The sequence below is a fragment of the Punctularia strigosozonata genome (assembly GCF_000264995.1).
Source record: "Punctularia strigosozonata HHB-11173 SS5 unplaced genomic scaffold PUNSTscaffold_13, whole genome shotgun sequence".
Taxonomy (NCBI): domain Eukaryota; kingdom Fungi; phylum Basidiomycota; class Agaricomycetes; order Corticiales; family Punctulariaceae; genus Punctularia; species Punctularia strigosozonata.
Genome location: NW_006767445.1, coordinates 502,719 through 520,793, shown reverse-complemented (window position 1 = coordinate 520,793; position 18,075 = coordinate 502,719). Strand labels below are relative to the sequence as shown.

Sequence of the window (18,075 nt, the reverse complement as noted above, 5' to 3'; positions counted from 1 at the left end):
ACACAGAACATATGGATACCATGTACTGGTCCCTTTATTGCAACCAGTCAAGCCCGTGCCGGAGTATCTTAGTCTGTTGTTACGTCCAGTACTGATGATGTGCTCAGTCGCATCCGCCACGTATCACCCCGCATAAGTAGTACCGCTAATCCTTCCTAGCAGTCACAATCCAAGCCACCATCGGTATACTCACACTCCCGTCCTCCTGCGCTTCAAGCACCTCCTTCGCCGCCTCATTCACTGCGTCTCCCCACTGCGCCTTCTCTTCCTCGTTCCAATCCTTCACGATCTCTTCGGCGACCGAGGACAACATACCCTTCTTCAGCATGTCGAGGTTCGGCGCCCGCAGGGTCGCCTCCATCTTCTCGATGTTTACGCCTACGAAACTGTGCCGGGCCAAGATGGACTCGATGAAGTCTGCGTGCTCCCATCTGTACCTCCACGCCCGGAACGGCTGCTGGCCGTAAGGATCCGAAGGGCGGATGCGCTTGATGATGGCGGGGATGAGCACAGCCCATCCAACGGACTTCCAGACCGTAAATCCGAGCAAACCCCCGGGTGCAAGAGTGCGGTGAGCAGCCTCGAAGAAGAGGTCTGGCTCTGGAAAGATCATCCTACGACGCCCATCAGCCACAAAGATATTCAAATTTTCAGAACGACATCTCCACTCACGCCCCGAAAGAGCACGTAATGTGCGTCCAAGCGTTGTCAGGATATGTAAGATTCTATCGATGCTTCATCAGCGTCGACATTCATTTACTCATGTCCGAAGACTACCTGCGCGTCCATCTGCTCGACCTTGACACCTTTCCATCCGCCATCTTGCATTGCCTTTACGGCATGTGCCACCATATCAGCCGAGAAGTCGGCGGCGACGACCTCCACCTCCACCTTCGGTTCCTTGAGATTGTAGTGCATAGCGAGCAGCATCGGTACCACGCCCGTCCCGCATGCGACGTCGAGGACCTTGAGCTTCTTCCCGTACGTAGCGGCATCGGGGCCGAGCAACTGCATCGCCTCGAGGAGGCGCGGAACGGTGCCCGACATGGGGTTTCCCGGGCCGATAGACGCGGTCGCCGACGGATACTTCTCTGCCATACGGTTCCAGAACGACTCCGTGCCGCCGACTTCGAGCCAGGGGTTCGTGTCAGTGGTACCGACGCTCTCAGAGCTAGCGTACGACATGGTAAATCAGAGTGGGTTAAGGCCCGTTAGGTTGGTAGGTAACGAGGGGGCTCTTGGCCTTTTTATACGCTCTTTTCCATGAATCGAAGGCTGCGGATAGCGTCGAGTATTGGTAAAGGACTCAAGATGGGCTGAAGGAATAGGGTACCGCACCGGTCGAAGGGGTTCAATGATCATGTGATGAGCGTCCTTGATCCTCGAATAATCGTAGCGAGTCCGACTGTTGAAACATCTCTTGTCAGCCAAGTCAGACAGTTACTTCAGTACGCAGAGATATGAGAGAGCGAGAATGGACAAATCGCTCCGATTCACACCGGATCCGTGCTCGACCCGCGCCATTGAAAGTTTTGTTCGACCCAGACGAGTCGTTCCTGATGCCTTGGAGATTTATGGCCGGAAACTTGATGGAATACACCCAAGAAAATACAGAACATGAGTAGCATCCTTGGATTGCTATCTCCATCACAAAAGCACGCGTTCATGCTTCCAGACGAACATGCGGTACGCTGGTGTTTCCCTTCCACAGTTAATAGACGCTACGCCGTGGAGGCCGCAGGATGCAGGCGAACGTCGACGCTACGAGCTCGAGGACGCTGACGGAGCGGCTGACTGCTGTTGCTGCTGTTGAGCCAGGAGGCGTCTGTTGACGAGTACGGTAGGGTGTCAGGGACCGATTGAGCAAACACGAAGGATGGACACTCACTGCCTCGCCGCGAGGATCATCTGCGCTTTACGCTCCCTCAGACTCGCTTCCCGCTTCTCCGGCGTATCTTCCCATGTAGCCTTCCCAGCGACGTCGGTCGGAGATTGCACCACTACTGAGAATAAGAAAGAGGGTCAATGATGGAATTCGGAGTATGACCGGGAAACGCCCTACCTGTGGAGGCAGACGCGAGTCTGTCTTCAAGGTGGTACCGACTGATGAGGGATTCTGCCTTGGGAGGCGCGGGAGATTTGCCCTTGTCTGTGGAGGAGGGTTGGGCGTGAGGTGCGGAAGATGATTCGGGGCCTCTGGGATATAACTCGTAGTATGCAGATGGAGGCTATATAGGAAGAAAGGAGAAAAACAGGAACGGTCAAGGTAAGAATATGGGCCTTCAACGCAGGGGACGAACCGCATCAAGGTAGCCCTTGGTGAGGATCTTCTCTGATGTTACAGCGACATCGCCAGTCCGTAGGAGATCGTAGCGGATGTTATCTCGTGGGATGTCGGGGTATATGTCGGCTACCCTGTCTACCTGTTTATGGTCAGTGCGACGACGCGTTGAACGCTCAGTGAGACGTGCCATTTCATCCGTGACCTTTCTAGGCTTGAACCCAAGCGCAGCCCGAGCAGGATCATCGGGACCAGACGTAAGCCATCGGAACGCGAAGAAGATGGCGGCGAGTGCGAAGATCACGTTCAAGAGCTCCGCCATTCGTGGTAGTGTTGACGGGGATCTCAGGGCCAAAGCAACTTTAACGGAAGTGGTACCAATCAATATGATATCAAGGTTAACGGAGGTGGAATTCGTCGCAAAAGCCGCAATATAGGAAGGATCTGAGCGTGAATGGAGGCAAGAGCCCGTTGAGCCGTGTGGCCAGCACATCCGACGGCTGTCCTGAGTGGCGTGGGATCCTGGTTCCATCGCTTTTCTGCCCAGTTTCGGCCAAAGGTTGAATTCAAACGCTAACGCGTTGACGAGCGAATAGGACTTATCAATAACCTTCAGATCGTACTGGCACGACCAATTTTATCGAGTATCCAGATGCATAGGTTGTTGCATCTGAGCCTATTGCGGTGTGCTCGTTTGACGTACGCAAGTCTCTCAAGTAAAACGCATTTCACTGTTTCGTTCTGATCTTGCGCCCGCGCGTACAAGAGGCTTCGCAAGACCTGGACTCAGGAACTGGGGTATCGATGCTTTGAATGCGGGCCCGCAGGGGCCCGCTCGCCGTGTGGTACATCCGACATGCAACTGGGAGTCACGGATGTCGGAAATGTTGCCCGAACTGGGCGCTTATGCGAGGGACACGACCCTATTTGTGTATACGTACTATGACGTGTTTTGAGTACCTTCTTGTGCGATGTTATTTGAAAACCCAGGAGTTGAGTACGCGACTGCTTTGGTGTTTGCAGTACGGGCTGTGAACACCGAGGAATATTCTGGGCTTCACGGCGTCTCAGTGCAATCCGGATCCGGATCAAGCGGAATTCCAAGCTCGGAACTCCGTTGGAGATGCGAAGTGGTGCCTTGCTCGCATATGCAAGCAGTAAGCGCCCATGGAGTCACGCTCAACGATCGACGGTATACTAGTTCTTGCAGGTTCCGGCCTATCGGGCTGCACATGCTCTGTCGACAACGTTTATTAAGCCGGCGACCGAAACAAGACCGAACACAGGGGGAGGTTGTACCAATGGCGCGACCGTGATGGGCGACCACCGTGGGGTCAGGCGGTGTCCAATGACGCTTGGAGGCGCTTTCGCACGAGCCGACGGCATCGCAATCTCGTTCTGGATCCTCGCGTTCTCGTCGCGAGTTGCTTACTTCACCAATTCGCCTCTCTTGTTTGTACGTTTGGAACTAACGGCGGCCCTATCACCTCATTGGTAGCCGGAATGACTCGAAAAACGTGGGTTTTGTAACAGCGTATCTACTGGACAGAATATATAGATGGGAACTTCGCCTGCGAGACCGCCGTCGATCAATCTCTGGTCGTGAAGGGCTCATACTAAGTATCCAACTGCATCAGCGCGTACTTGACTCAACCTACACTTCCATGACCATCTCGTTCTCCTTCCCGATGGAGTCTCTCCCCGACTACGCATATCAGCGCAGTCACAGCCCCGAAGCCGTTGATGACTCGTACGAGCCCTCAGAACGAGAGTTCCATCTCACCGCCAAGGACGGAATTCCTTGGGCCACGCTTCGCGTGTCGAGTCGCTCGTCGGAGGGATCACCGGTAGTCCACGAGGGCGATGAAATCTCCGGACGAGTGGAGCTCAACATCCGCTGCGCGGACATAACAGCGGTCACGATTGCGGTGCGCGAAGCACCAGCGGCCATACCTGCCCCCGAGCTAATGTGTATCGTTCATAGCTGATAGGTCGCGTCGAGGGTGACGTGGTATCCGGTCGACACACATTTCTGAACATGACCAAAACGCTTCTATGTCCGCAATCCGAACTCTCGAGGCGCGACTCTGTTACTACAATATCGTCTATTAGCTCCCGGATGTTCAGCCCGCGTCGCAAGCTCACTGGGGATTTCTCGCTGCCATTCAGTTTCGCGCTCCCGGAGACCGTTGACGTTCGGAGCCACCTCTCTCAGCGCACCCATACATGTCGTCTTCCGCCTTCTTCGAACGAAAGCGGGGCGCGTTTCAACTTCTCGTACAAACTCGTTCTTCGCGTGTGCCGACCTCGATTGCAACTGGATTCCTCGTGAGTCGACTTGAGTGGAACGTCAACGCGTGTCCTAACACGCCAGGCAGACTGAACGTGCCGATCTTGTATTTGCCCATCACGCACCAAGAGGCACCGTCTCCCCTCCGGGAGCTGGCGAACCTGGGACATATGCCGCTACTTGGCGTCGAGGGTGACCCTGAAGGGTGGAGGTCACTTCCTCCTGCCACCGTGCGTGGACGAGCCTTCGGGCGACGAGATATAGGCGTTGAATGTATGGTAAGTTGCTCTCGATGCCTTGCGCTTACTGGCGCTGATGAAATGTGTATCGTGAAATAGCTGTCGGTTGCTCGACCTGTACGTCTTTACGCTCCCTCGCTCCCGTACTTTCTCCTGGCTGACGCGGGAAACCAAGCTTTGTTGTTCCAGGGGTGCCACCATATCTCTAATGCTACGGCTTCGATCGGATGATTTGCAAGCATTGGCTCTTCTCTCTCGCCCCTGCGCTCCTTCCGTCTCGATTCAAATCCAGTACAGTAACGACCAGGGCGTACCCAACAGCACCGCACATTACCAATACAACCGACGGGTTGTCAAAGCCTGCTGGAAACCGTTCGTCGAGCCTGGTAACGAGCACCCGGACGAACACGAGCGGATTCTCTACAGCGAACTGCGGCTGCCCAGCGACGCGGTACCTACCGTGCGCTTTGGACCCTACAAAATATTGGTGCGCGCTGCTGGACTGTTCGTATTCGCGCCATAGTATTCATCCGAACTATCCCTTAGTATTACATCGTGATGGACACGCCGATCGTCACCGGATTTGCGCCCAACTCCTACTCGCGACTCGCGACTCAACCGCTCGAGGTCGTTGCGGACCCTCAAGCGGTGCAGCATACCCACAGCGCCTTGCCTCCTCCGTATCTTCATTGAAGATGTGAAATTATGACTCATCTATGACTCGGGGACCGTTGGTCTTACTGGACCGCCAGAGCAATGCGATGGGCTGAGGGACCTCAGCCACCCCGTACATCAGGAAAAACCTCAGTCAATAACCGTCACTAATTTAGTGACCATCGCGTGCAGGTCGTGCTAAACACACTTATATACTCACTACCTGGTAAGAGTCACTAATCGTTGCTAATGTCAGCTGTCGTGGGATACATGATCTTATAGCACCGAGTGTGATTCACGCTATTTATCTAACATGCATAGTAATGAGTTGATGATTATGTAGAGTACACCGTATCACATAGTCGTGAGTGCAGGAACGCGGTGGTCTTCATGCTTAGCCCACGATCTGTTGGTTTGTAATTAACATTGTGGAGCAGCATGAGCTTGCATACAAGCCGGATTGGCGACCCGGCCGCCGCGTTGCATGCATTGTTTGTGGAAGAGTAAGCCATTCTTCCTGCCGGCCCATCGAGGGTAGTATCTGGAGTGGAGCGACATCAGAAAGAATTAGTCCCGTACATCGGAACGACAGCTCGTGAGCGGAAATGGAGTTCTTCGTGTGATATGCCATGCCGTCGAGAACGGTAGCTACTCGAGATACATCAAACTGGCGGGCATAGTCAGATATGGCATATATGTAACCAATTAGTCGTGTACAGACGGGGCACTTTGGGGCGAGCACTATGCATAGCATCATTCACCAACGAGAGGTGGAATGTCGAAGCTTTGATTCTGAAGCGCAATCCGACCTAGCGAGATGGCATCCAAATTGGGATGCACAATCACTGCCACGTGCTCCTGGGAAATGACACGCTGGCAACTCGCCTTTGAGCGCATTCACTCTTTCCCGCTCCATTTTACGCTAGGTCTCTTCAATTCATGGTGCTATGCTATCAGTAATGCTTGCCGAGATGCTTACAACAAATAGCGGGTCACCTCTACCTCTAGCCAGGGAATGTCGTCTTGAATCACACCGGCGACAGTGACTACCACATCTGACGCAAACTCGGTATACAGTAAGCTGCTGCTTGCCTGTCTGCCCACGGTGAATCGGTCTCGGTGCATTGGCAACAGATCGAAAGTAAGTGGTTTACATACATGATGCCATATCTGACGATGCCCGCCAACTTGATATAGCTCGAGTAGCCACCACTCTCGACGGCACGGCACGAAGAATTCCACATGGCTCGCAAACTGTTGTTTAGATGCAACTGACTGGCTCAGCCCCACGTCGTTCTACGCGAGTCACCGTTCTCGACGGCAGGGCACAAAGAACACCGTACTCGTTCATGAAGTCAGGTTTTGATCGACGCCGCCGCCGTTAAGGGAGACTGATGAATAGCCTGGAGTGGTTGATGATAACGAATGACAGGATATGTGCGTATCCGTTCAGCGCATGCTGATAGCCTAGACCTTCCAGGATCGCTAACTATCGCTTGTATTAGATGGTTCGCGCGCGTGACGACTTGGTTTTGACTCTATTATCGACACTGGCATCTATCATCACATTGCTGCCCCTGAGTGTTGTCATCCTTGCAATTGCCGATGCCATGAACATTACCACTGATCCTGCATTTCAACAGCACATCGCTGTGAGGATTTGTCACGGCGCAAGTGTATCTCATTCGCGCATCATGTAATGACGATAGAAGCCTTATTCCAGGTCTTGGAGACACCCAAGGGCACGTCAACGTCGCGCACAACCACAGTGAGTGATGGCGCCTATGTAAATAATGCTAGAAGTCCTTCGTAGGGGTCTCTCTATCTCTAGCATTGTTAACTGCCGTAGACATCATAATAATGATAATCCATGGATTTTGGCCTACTCCATTGTGCTTATGTTCTGTGAAGCCGGTATAATGGCGACTAATGCCTGATATAAGAGATGCGCATTATTGTCCAGTTAGTGATCTCAAGTGAGGGATAGTGGGTCCTGAGCGCACCGTAAGCCAGACTTCAGTACTTACAACTACAAAGCAAGCATTAATTAGCGAGGGGGGTAAAAAATCCCACTAACTGCGCTAATTCACTTAGGGACGACAATTACTGCTTATAAGCGGCCATTACTGAAGGAGGTTTTTCCTGATGTAGAAACGACTATCCCATGCATGGCCGCCGACCTCGCTTCCTCCCATCACGACCGCGCCCGACGCCGACGCCGGTGGATTGCGAGCCCTGTTGGCTGTGCGCAAGACAGTGTCATCGGAAGGATCAAGACCAACTGCCGAGCGATATCGCCCTTCGAAAGACGCCAACAAAGACAAATGTAGAGTCGAAGATGGCGCCGCAAGAAAAGCTCATATAATGTTGCGTGTTACGTACGTATTGTGTGGCGACTTACTTTTCATCTGATTCACTGTGTGTAATCAATCTCCTTCAGGATTCCTATGTTACTTCGAGCCTGTATCTCGTTCTCACTTCATGCTAGTCGTTCACTTGGTATATTGGTTCATGCCTTGATTTACATCAGGTTGTCTGGCATTTTCTTGTCGATCCGCTCGGGCTGCCGTAATCCATATTCCAGTGTCTCACCGTGATGGTGTGTGGTTTCAGCGCGATATCTATCCTCAGACCACGGTTCAAATTGATGGCGCAAGAGCGTTCCCTGTGCCCCTAAGGATTGCGACTAAACAAGATAGTACACGCCAGTTTGGTACGTTATATTCTATATATAGACGCCTGACGCTGACAGGAAACCTCATAAGATCCATAGTGCGTCGCTCCATCCCATGAGAATATGACACAGGAAAAAATCGCTGCGGTTACTGCAAATGTGTATCGGGCTCTTCTTTTGGCAAGTCCTCATGACCGCCATCTTCGTATGACGTATCTTCTTGCTCTAACGCATCGGGATTATCCCTGTGATCGCGCACGGCGCGACGGTGTAGGCAGGTCGCGCAAACTCGGGGGCTTGCTACGACCAGACGACGTTTTCCGGGAAGCCAGGCGTTCGGACAAGACAGTTCATCGCAGTGCATAGCGGAGTCACGGATGGCGTGATCGGTCAAGTGCTCCTCCTCCTCATCGGAGCCGTATCTTAGGTCCGTGACGTACGCCCAGCGGGGAAGTTCCTTGCCTGAGTCCTCGCTGGTGCTTCTGTCGGCGTGTGCATCAGCGTCCTGTGGGCACGCAACACGGCGCAGTCTTACATTCGTTTTCCGTTCTCATGGCATAGTTTCCTCCACCTCCTACAGATCGGACACACGGATCTTGGCCAAACGCTGGTTCGCCCAGACTCATAGACGTTTAGCCAGCTATCAAACGAGCGTGAGGCATGAACTAGGCGACAATCAAATAATCGTTACCCGAGATGTGCTATGCTATTCCATCGCACTTTGTATTCCATATCACGGTCAAAGAAGAATCGGATCTCTTCCACTAGCTTGGGGCTAGGAAAGCGCACTGGAAACTCCTTTCCGATGTCTGGTTGCAACTTGGGTGGTAGATTCGCTTTGTTGACGACCCTCTTGGACGACTCGTCCGGTCCTTCGCGTGCCAGGATTGATTCGAGGGCACGTCGCATCTCCGCCAACACGACCTCTCCATGCTTTTCCCGAGCGCTGACACCATTTAGCTTCATAGACGGCCTTGAACGGCCATGAAATGCAGGGAACCTACATTGACTGAGCATCCGCTTCCAACATAACAGCAGCGTCGAAGCGTCTGCCGTTCTTGGGGTGTGATACCCGCCTGTAAACAAGCGTTCAATCGCCGACGTTACACGAAGTAGGCCAAGTCATACGTAGTCATGATAATCAAGTCGCAGTCGTCCTCCTTGAAAGAATATATCCACTCCGCCACGTGAACCGGTATCGTCCGGTAGGCGTCATTGGCCGCCATACAGTGAGCACAGAGCTTCTGTTCAGTAGCAGGCAGATGTATCAGCTGTCATGCAACTGATGACGAGCGATCAAGTACCTTCATGGCTGGAACATACAACAAGCCTGCCATTCTTCGATTACAATCACAACATCTTCGTCGCAGCGATAGCACGACGAGTGCTCTAGAGTTCCATAGACGCGTGTCACTACAGATCTTCTTCACATTTTTTTTTCAAACGACAGACCTTCGGGAGAGTGTAGAACGCCCCAGATCTGGATTGTATCTGTACAGATCCTGTGCGAAAGCAAAGTCGTCCTGGCCGGGCAACCGGAGCATAACAAGACTCTTACAGAGGTCCATCGTTCGTAGAGACCGTCTTCCCCGGCGATGGACCGAAACGTCTGATCCACACGGGACAGACTGAAAAGGTCCAACGGTCCGAAGTCATAGTCCTCCACGATCATCTGCTTGATCTCGACAGGCAAAGAGTGCATACCGGCCGTAGCTGCGTCCTCCGCAGGCATCGAGTAGAATCCGGCGCGATAACGGTAACGAGTGGCGTGGATTCAAGATCGGGGAGAGAAACAGGGGATCGCGACGTTCTCGAGCACGCATGCCATCCGCCTATATATATCCGCCTCGATGCACCATGCATCGAGGCTCATCTGTTCCCAATCCGACCGTGCTGTGCTGGAACAAAGGGCTTCCCGAACCGATAAAGAGCGATACGCATATTCGAAGAATTTAAACCAATATATTGGGATGCAATCGAGTTGGTCACATAATGGAGGAGGTGAATAGCAGACTCACAAACATAATGCTCTCATGATAAGTATTCCCGCAGGTCCGAGTCAAGCCGCGTGCTCAATGTTTCTCTTTCTAGTGCAACAACATCTCACGTACGCAGCAGTACTTGGTATATTGGAAGCATGAGCATCGATAGTTCATGTACGAGACACGTAAAAAACATCCTAATCGTCGTCGGCGTCGGAGATGGTCTCCCATCCAGAATCGTCATCGTCGTCATCATCTTCACCATCGTCGTCTAAAAAGACTCCCTGTGGGTTCGCAAAGTAACTGTCCACAGCACGCCGATGCGCGCATATCGGACAGTCTCCCAAGTCGGTGGTCCCTACCGGTGGCACGTAATCCGGAGATGGCTTCACGAGCGAGCATGTCGGGTAGCACGGCAAGGATCGTCGGTCCAGGTGAGTTCGAATGTGCACCAGGTGCTCGTCGGAGTCGAAAAACCTGTCTTCGCAGCCTTCCCATCCGATGAGATCGTTCAGTGGGCTGCATGCGCAATCAATAAACCATATCAAAGCGATTCGCGTTGGCGGCTTACAGCTCCCCCCGACGCCAGCTACTGGAACTCAATTTCCATCTGAGGCATATGCCGCACGTAGCTCGGGGCTGGAGCTGTGGGCCACCCTCCTTCAATCTCAGCCACCTTAATTGAAACATGAGAACGTCTCGAGAGCCGGATGTGGGGATGATATCGCACCCGAAGGAAATAGCGCAAGCGTGACGAGTGATACGTTCCATTTCAGGATCGTAGAAGTCGCGTATAGCCGTGCTCAGCTTCGGGATGGCGACGTAAAACGGAGCCCGCCCCGATTGAACATCGGCGACAGTGAGTTCGTATCCATTGGGCGGTGGCTGATCATCGAGGACAGAACGCAATGCGCGTCGCATCTTCCGCAGCGATTTATCACCGTGCTTTTTCAACGCTCTGATAAAAGTCACCGTCAGCCATTAAAACCGAACGAGAACGAACAGTTTCAAAGTCTCACACAGATCGAACTTCCAAATCCAGGACAAGCGTGGCATTCATTCTGAATTCCTTGGGCCCGTCAAGACGGACAATCTCGCTAGCCACCAGTTGACATGAACGATCGGGAGCGGCTTGGCTTAACGACGCACACGCAGGGTAGGTCCTTCAGGTCCTCTGCACCTAGGCAGAATATATGCGTAGCAAGGTGCACAGGCAATGCCCTGTATGCGTTATGAGCTCCTAAGCACCGTGCGCAGATACGCTGTTCGAAGAGCCGGCAAAGACAGAGAAACCAAGATATCGTCAGGTACGCTCGGCCTTGATCATGACCATTCTCACCGCTATGGCCGGTATGAACACAATGCTCGTAAGACGTTCATGGCAACGAGAGCATTTCTCTCGCATGCAGAGAATGACGAGAGCCCTAACGGAGGGTTTCCATCAACGATCCTGAAAGCGGCATATTAAACCATGGACGTGCCTGTCCGAGACGTTCTTAACCGTGATACGACTTCGGGAATTGTGTAGCGTAAGCACCGGGCGCAGAGGCTACAAACGTCCGCGTCGGACATCGTTAGCTTACGCAAGATGAAGGCAACGAAACGCTCACTGCAGCCCATGTGGCATAAAGCGCGTCATTCGCGGCGATGGATCGAAACGTTTGGTCGACATGGGACAGCTGGAAGAGATCCATTGGCCCGAGGCCACAGTCCTCGACGATATGGCGCTTGATCTCAGCTGGAAGGACACTGTGGATCGATGTATGCGGGCCCCGGACGCATACACGCGTGGAGTCTGTTTGCACCGAGTCCATGTTCTACAGCTTCTGCTGTTGAACTAGGACAACGGGAGTCAGAAGAGAGGGTCGGTCGAGTTCCTGAGCGACGCGGGCAGTATTTATAGAGAAACGTCTCCCCGCTCTGGCTTCTATTGGGAGTCAGCATTACCGGAAATGGTGAACGACTGACCAATTCGGGACGAAAGCGCACGTGTCGATGGCCGAATATATGCGCGAAAATCCAGCATAATCTGCGGGATCGGTGAGCACAGTGACCACCACAAAATGAAAGACCCGACTTACACTGGGGCCAACATCACGAGCGTGGCGACGACGATCACAGATGTAGGAAGGATAGGCATCCGACACGTTCACAGGCGGACGACGAAGGGGCGCTCATAGTGAAGCTCATGAACGAGCACACATCATGCTATCGGATATATTCGGAAAGGATCACAATATGACCTACCGGAAAAGTCTCGTCAGCACGACGAAACAGCATGTGCGAGGAGTCAACTTACAAATATACATGGGCATCAGCGACAACAATACAAATTCCATATCCCTCAACGAAAGCAGAAATCAGAGAATGTCAAGTCGCTTTCCTGATGCTACTCAGACGGACCACCAGAGGCAAAAGAGACACGTTCTCGCTGGAGGCGTAGAACTGAACGCAGTCGAGATGGACCTTGAACCTGCCGAATGCCTCTCAAAACACCACCCGCGCGACTAAGGATGGGGAAAAAGACGGACCAGTGATCGAAGTTCCTCTCGAACTTGCTCAGGAAGTCCCAGCGCTTCTCCATCGCCGGGTCTCCCTCCGCGCTCTCAGCAGCAGCGAGCGCCTGGTTCGCCGACTTGGTGAACGACGCCGCGTACAGCGCGAACGTCGAGCACGTGACGATCAGCCGCGAATACGCCTTTGTGCCCGACAAACCCGCCTCAGCCGTGCCAGCAGCGGAGGCCAAGAAAGGAGAGAGCTCAAACGCACCTTCAGCAACTTCGCCGACGTCAGCATGCACTCCTTCAGGCACGTGTCCAAGAAATCGACGTGGTCCTTCAACAGCTGGTCGACCGTGTTCACCTTCTCGAGCTTCTTCTCGAGCGCGCGCCAGTTGGGCTCGAGCACCTCGAACGTCGCGAACGCGAGGATCTGCTGCACGAAGCTCAGCATCCGCGCCCGGAGCAGGAACACGCGCAGCCGCCACGCCTCGAAGTCGCCGCCGGGCCGGTCCGCGCCCGGTGCGCTCGGCGGCATCTTCCGCCACGGGAGCGTCTTCTGCTCGATCCACATCGCGGCGAGCGACTGCTCGACGTGCTTGAGGTGCAGCAGGAAGCGGAAGATGAGCTGGTAGCGCAGGATCGTCTTGCGCGAGACGACGAGCGAGAGCGGGAACTTGACGTTGTAATCCAGCGCCAGCGCGTCGATGGCTGCCGCAAACGTAGTTCGTCAGACCAAGTCAGGGCCGGAAGCGGCGACGGGGCACCGACCTAGGATCTGCTTCTTGTCGTCCTTCTCCCTCTCTCTCCTATGGTCCTCCTGATGCGCCGCGTCGATCCCGCCCCCGTCCGCCCCCTCCTCCCCTCCGCCGGGCACCACGCCCGTCACGCTCACCACCTTCAACAACCACTCGTACAGACCGCTGCCAGCGATGGACACCCGCACGTCGTCTCTGAACGACGCGTTTTCGCCCTCGCCCTTCCCGCCCTCACCGCCGGTGTTGAGGCTGAGCTCGAGCAGGCTCTGGAGCTTGACGAGGCTCGCGGACCGGGCCGACTTGCGGAGCTCGGAGTGCGCGAGGTCGAGGAAGTGGGTGAGGAAGGACGACTGGGAGAGGAAGAAGAAGCGCTTGAGCGAGCGCAAGCGCGGGAGCAAGTACTGGTCGCGCAGGAGTAACTGCAGCAGCGTCCGGTTCGCATGCGTATACGCGGCCTCGATGAACTTGTACAACCTGTCCCACACAAAACATCGTAAGAAAACACGTCTCGAACGAGCGCACGCACGAGGACGCTAAAGAAGAGACCGACCTTTCGTCGTCCATCGACAGATCCCCGTCCGCACCACCCTCGGTCTCGCCGCCCAGCCCCTCCCGCCCGATCCCGATCCCGCACTCCCTGATCACGTTCAGATACTTCCCCGCCAGCAGCACCTTATGCTTCCACGCCTCCAACAGCGGCGGCACGCACGCCCCGCCCGGCAACCTCCCGCTCCCCGCGCGCGGCGGCGGCACCCCCGCCTGCCTCCTCGACGGCGCCGCCAGCGTCGACCCGTCCCTGAGCGTATACCGCCTCTCCCAATACTCGTCCGTATAGTCCACCTCGAGCGTGCCGCGGTCGATGAACGCGCTCTCCTTCACGCAAAACTCGTCGTAGGGGTCGCTCAGCTTCCCGCTGCTCACCCACGTGCGCAGCATCCCGACGTACGGCCGGCCCGCGTCGCGGAGGAGGGTGCCGTACAGCGTGCGCGCGGCGGGGTCGCCCGCGGTGTGCTCGAGCCGGTCGTGGAGGACGGCGAGGACCTCGCCGCCTTTGACGGCGATGCCCGAGTCGGCGGTGCCGGCGATCTCGGAGAGGACGGCTTTGAGCTTGGCGCCGCCGAGCCCGAGCGCGTCGTCTTCGTCTTCGGAGGAAGACGAGGAGGAGGAGGAGGCGCCGTCGCCGTCGGGGGAGGCGGCGGCGGTGGCGAGGTCGGTGATGAGCGTGTAGAGGAGGGAGAGGGTGTGCGTGGTGGGATGTACGTAGAACCAGAGTTTTTGGAGGGAGAAGGTGGGCGAGGAGGTGAAGGCGTGCTCGAGTTGGGTGAGGAGCGTCAGGTAGTCCTGCGCGGGCAATTACGGCATCAGACAGAGTTTTCTATGAGGGTAAGGGGTAGGTACCTTGAGCATGGAGCGGATAGATGCGCAGAGCGCGTGGTTGACCAGGCCATGATCAAGATGCGAGCGTGCTTCCACAAAGGACGAGATGGCGGTATAGTATGTGCCCAGCGGAAGTATGCGTTCGACAAGATCGCGTAATGAAGGGTCTGGGGCTCTGTTGTTGAGTATGTGGAAAAGGGACGGAAGAACACGGACATACCGAGTGTTGTCGATACGACGTAGTGTATTCCCTGGAGAGGATCGTCTTCGTCTATGGAATAATCCGGCGGAAGGGTGATATAGGTTCCTTCTATGCCCTGCAAGTTCCCAATGAGTCCGGAACACGACGACAAGCGAGGGCGCGTACCATCAGCACGTACAACAGATCCTCCAGTATCAACGCCTCCTGTATCTCCAGGGGTAAACCAGCGAGACTCTCCTCCCTCTCCTTACCCTTTCCTTTCGATTTCGAGGAGGATGACGCGCCGCTGACGTGTACGTCCACGCGCGAGTTGAGGGGTGCGCGTACAAAGCTCGTTTCCGCGATGAAAGAGGGCTCGTTGCGATCTGGTCGGAAAAATCGCGCCATGAGCAGACCAGGATCATGCGCGCGGATGTGAGCATACCGTTCCCTGGTCTCTTCCGTCGAATATCCCGAGCATCGCTCTCGGTCGAGTCCTCGATTCCATCTTCGATCCGTTGTCGGTGCCGTCTCACAGAGGCGATGGTGCCAGTGATCTGACGCCCTTCATCAATATTGTCTGGTTGCACGAGTGCCGTACCACGACGCACCTTCTCGTACTCCCTCTCCGAGAGCCTGAGCGTCGACTTGCGCGTGCTGACGCGGGCCCCGGGCGTATAAGTGTCCGCTCTCGAGCCCATCCCTGCGGTCGTCGGAGGCGAGTCGCGCGTTGTCGCTCGTGACCGCGCGCCACGCGCTCAACTTTTCCGGGCTCGTCCTCGTCCGCCACCGCCGCTGCCGTCCTCGTCCAGGGTCCCTCCACAACACCGTCGTCTCGGTCTCCGCGTCTCCAACCGGCAAGGATGAGGGACGCCAACATCCTTTCCTCGCAGCGATGCATGCCGCGCATGGCAAGTCCCGCCACGACCTGCCCCCCCACTCCGCCACCTACTGACCTTCGGACGTTCTCGCACAGAGCTGGCACCCGCGCAACCTCTACAACCTCTGGCTGCGCTCCATCGGCGGCCGCTCGAAGGAGATTCAGTTTCACCAGCAGCTCGAGACCTCGCTCTTCAAGCAGCGCTGGGTGTCCAAGGCGCTCGTCCGCGCCTACCACGGCGACTTCATAAACGAGAAGATATTCAAGCGCTACTATCTCCCACAAACCCTGCCCGACGTGCGGCCCGCCAAGAGGACCGCCGCAACCGGCCCCAAAGGTTCCACCTGAAAATCCTTTCCCAAAGACACGGCCGGATCCGCTGACGTCTCCCTTCGTATGAGCAGGTAACCTGTTGGACGACACGAAAAGCCTATCGCTCTTCGCCCGACGCGAGGGCGGTCTGAGCAAAGCGGCCCGGGAACGGGATGCCGAGCGAGACTCGGCGCTCGCCGAGGAGGGCGACGAAGTCCCGCCCGTCGCCTCGCTCATGTTCAGCGACGTCGAGCGCCGCGTGGACGTCTTCATCTTCCGCGCCTGCCTCGCGCACAGCGTGTACGAAGCCCGACGGATGGTCATCCACGGTGACGTCAAGCTCAACGGCAAAAAGGTACGTCTCACTCTCCCCCCCCCCCTCTTTCTCACACACACCGCTCTCTCCCGTTGCGACCTGCTCCCCGACACTCGATTGACAGCATACGAACCCCAATACCCGCATCGCCCCGGGCGACATGGTCACCGTCAACCCGGCCGCCATCCGGTTCCTACAACCCGCGCCCGCAGCTCCCATCGACGAGAAACATCCCAGGGCCGATGACAAGGCGTCTACCGACGAAACCACCGATGAAGCCTCCGCCTCCGCCACCGAGACCGACACCTCGCCGGACGAGACCTCACCACAATCCTCAGCCGAAGCCCAACCCTCATCCGAACCCGAATCCGAGTCCGAGTCCGGCGCCTCAGACAGCACCCACCCCTCCTCCTCCGCCCCCTCCCACCCCTCCAAATACGCCGCCAAGCTCGCCAAACGCGCCGAAGCCGCCGCCGCCGCCGAGTCGCTCACGCCCTTCACCCTGCCCCCCTACGCCTCCCCCTTCATCTTCGTCCCGGCCTACATCGAGGTCTCCTTCCTCGCCTGCTCCGCCATCTACGTCCGGCACCCGACCGCGCGCCCGAACTACTCGGAGATCCCGACCCCGTACGACGCCGACGGCGCCGTCGTCCGCCTCGCCTGGGAGTGGTACTCCAAGCGGCGGGTCAGGCTGCGCAGCGCGAAGAGGCGGGCGAGGGAGCCCGAGAATCGGAAGGAGGCGGAGAAGCGCGAGGGGTGGTGGTAAAGGCTTAAGCTAACGTTTGGCCCCCGACGCGCGCACGGCCTTGATTGTCTACTATATTACTCGGCTTGGGCGGAGCCTCATTAATGTCATCGTTGCTACATCGCTCCTTGGCGCTGTTGAGTGAAAGGTTGAATATCGCAAGGTAGGAGAGGTTCATAGTCGGCGAACCCACGAGCGCCGGTTGCCGAGGGCTTGGTACCACTCGCAGATCTCTCGGCCTCACTCACACGCATCCGCTCACTGAGCTTCATCGGCGATTGCACCGTGCCAAAACCGGGCGGGCCACGGTATAAGTACCCATACTTCGATGGAACTCGCCCGGGCCGGAGCCTACGCACCTCCAACACGCGACTAGTATTCGTGATGGGTCAACATACCACCCCTCGGAATCTGCACCGCGGACATTCGCGCTACTGCGCAACGAAAGTTATGCAGAGTGGATTCCGTGAGGCCGCCCCGATCCTTACCGCCGGCGCGGCGGAGGCCACAGTCTCGGCAGGACGCACAGGGGCCACAGTACTTCAGGATAATAAAAAAGGTCGTGTCGCGTTAGGTTCGTTCCCTTACCCCACTCATAGCTTGCCACCTGCCGGTGCTCCGAATTGCTTAGTGCATAGACCATTGTTGACCATCGCTGTGACGCGCGGCGTCTGCTCAAATCGTGCTCTTATCCGCTGTGGTTTATTACCCGAACATGGACCAGGTACATCCCTCTGCAGTACTGTGAAATTGGACTGTCACCTCACCATTGTTACATCTACCAAGCGAACACTTGAGTGCTATAGAGAGAATATGTGCTCCCGCTGCAAGGGACGCATCAGCACACGTTGGCACATACATGGGCTCCCGAACGAGATCCTATGCCAT

At 55.9% G+C, this 18,075-nt stretch overlaps 7 protein-coding genes across 7 annotated transcripts; 2 read left to right on the top strand and 5 right to left on the bottom strand.

Annotated features, from left to right (window-relative positions):
* Positions 1-145: 145 nt before the first annotated feature.
* PUNSTDRAFT_137594 (S-adenosyl-L-methionine-dependent methyltransferase) lies at positions 146-1,185 on the bottom strand (the record flags this gene model as incomplete). Its single annotated transcript, XM_007387238.1, has 3 exons — positions 146-614; positions 673-725; positions 778-1,185. 3 exons carry the CDS (start codon positions 1,183-1,185, stop codon positions 146-148), a joined length of 930 nt encoding a protein of 309 aa, XP_007387300.1.
* A 699-nt stretch (positions 1,186-1,884) lies between these two features.
* PUNSTDRAFT_74748 (uncharacterized protein) lies at positions 1,885-2,603 on the bottom strand (the record flags this gene model as incomplete). The annotated part of the gene is made up of 4 exons (XM_007387237.1): positions 1,885-2,000; positions 2,063-2,228; positions 2,301-2,419; positions 2,468-2,603. The coding sequence occupies 4 exons, from the start codon at positions 2,601-2,603 to the stop codon at positions 1,885-1,887; spliced, it is 537 nt and encodes a 178-aa protein (XP_007387299.1).
* Positions 2,604-3,945: 1,342 nt separating this feature from the next.
* PUNSTDRAFT_145902 (uncharacterized protein) lies at positions 3,946-5,518 on the top strand (the record flags this gene model as incomplete). The annotated part of the gene is made up of 6 exons (XM_007387236.1): positions 3,946-4,209; positions 4,266-4,609; positions 4,660-4,849; positions 4,910-4,927; positions 4,986-5,297; positions 5,357-5,518. The coding sequence occupies 6 exons, from the start codon at positions 3,946-3,948 to the stop codon at positions 5,501-5,503; spliced, it is 1,275 nt and encodes a 424-aa protein (XP_007387298.1). The 3' UTR covers positions 5,504-5,518.
* An 881-nt stretch (positions 5,519-6,399) lies between these two features.
* PUNSTDRAFT_54868 (uncharacterized protein) lies at positions 6,400-7,346 on the bottom strand. The gene is made up of 3 exons (XM_007387235.1): positions 6,970-7,346; positions 6,662-6,901; positions 6,400-6,605 (listed from the first exon to the last, which is right to left on the bottom strand). Exons 2-3 carry the CDS (start codon positions 6,706-6,708, stop codon positions 6,440-6,442), a joined length of 213 nt encoding a protein of 70 aa, XP_007387297.1. The 5' UTR covers positions 6,709-6,901; positions 6,970-7,346; the 3' UTR covers positions 6,400-6,439.
* Positions 7,347-8,286: 940 nt separating this feature from the next.
* On the bottom strand, positions 8,287-9,934 carry PUNSTDRAFT_145901 (uncharacterized protein; the record flags this gene model as incomplete). Its single annotated transcript, XM_007387234.1, has 8 exons — positions 9,697-9,934; positions 9,591-9,640; positions 9,443-9,527; positions 9,267-9,382; positions 9,143-9,214; positions 8,830-9,084; positions 8,674-8,778; positions 8,287-8,620 (listed from the first exon to the last, which is right to left on the bottom strand). The coding sequence occupies exons 1-8, from the start codon at positions 9,868-9,870 to the stop codon at positions 8,287-8,289; spliced, it is 1,191 nt and encodes a 396-aa protein (XP_007387296.1). The 5' UTR covers positions 9,871-9,934.
* A 2,556-nt stretch (positions 9,935-12,490) lies between these two features.
* On the bottom strand, positions 12,491-15,635 carry PUNSTDRAFT_115910 (uncharacterized protein; the record flags this gene model as incomplete). The annotated part of the gene is made up of 10 exons (XM_007387233.1): positions 12,491-12,593; positions 12,652-12,818; positions 12,890-13,329; positions 13,390-13,850; positions 13,927-14,717; positions 14,775-14,920; positions 14,974-15,070; positions 15,121-15,320; positions 15,380-15,491; positions 15,546-15,635. 10 exons carry the CDS (start codon positions 15,633-15,635, stop codon positions 12,491-12,493), a joined length of 2,607 nt encoding a protein of 868 aa, XP_007387295.1.
* Positions 15,636-15,797: 162 nt separating this feature from the next.
* PUNSTDRAFT_115909 (alpha-L RNA-binding motif-containing protein) lies at positions 15,798-17,208 on the top strand (the record flags this gene model as incomplete). Its single annotated transcript, XM_007387232.1, has 4 exons — positions 15,798-15,845; positions 15,911-16,151; positions 16,219-16,481; positions 16,567-17,208. The coding sequence occupies 4 exons, from the start codon at positions 15,798-15,800 to the stop codon at positions 17,206-17,208; spliced, it is 1,194 nt and encodes a 397-aa protein (XP_007387294.1).
* Between the last annotated feature and the right edge of the window lie 867 nt (positions 17,209-18,075).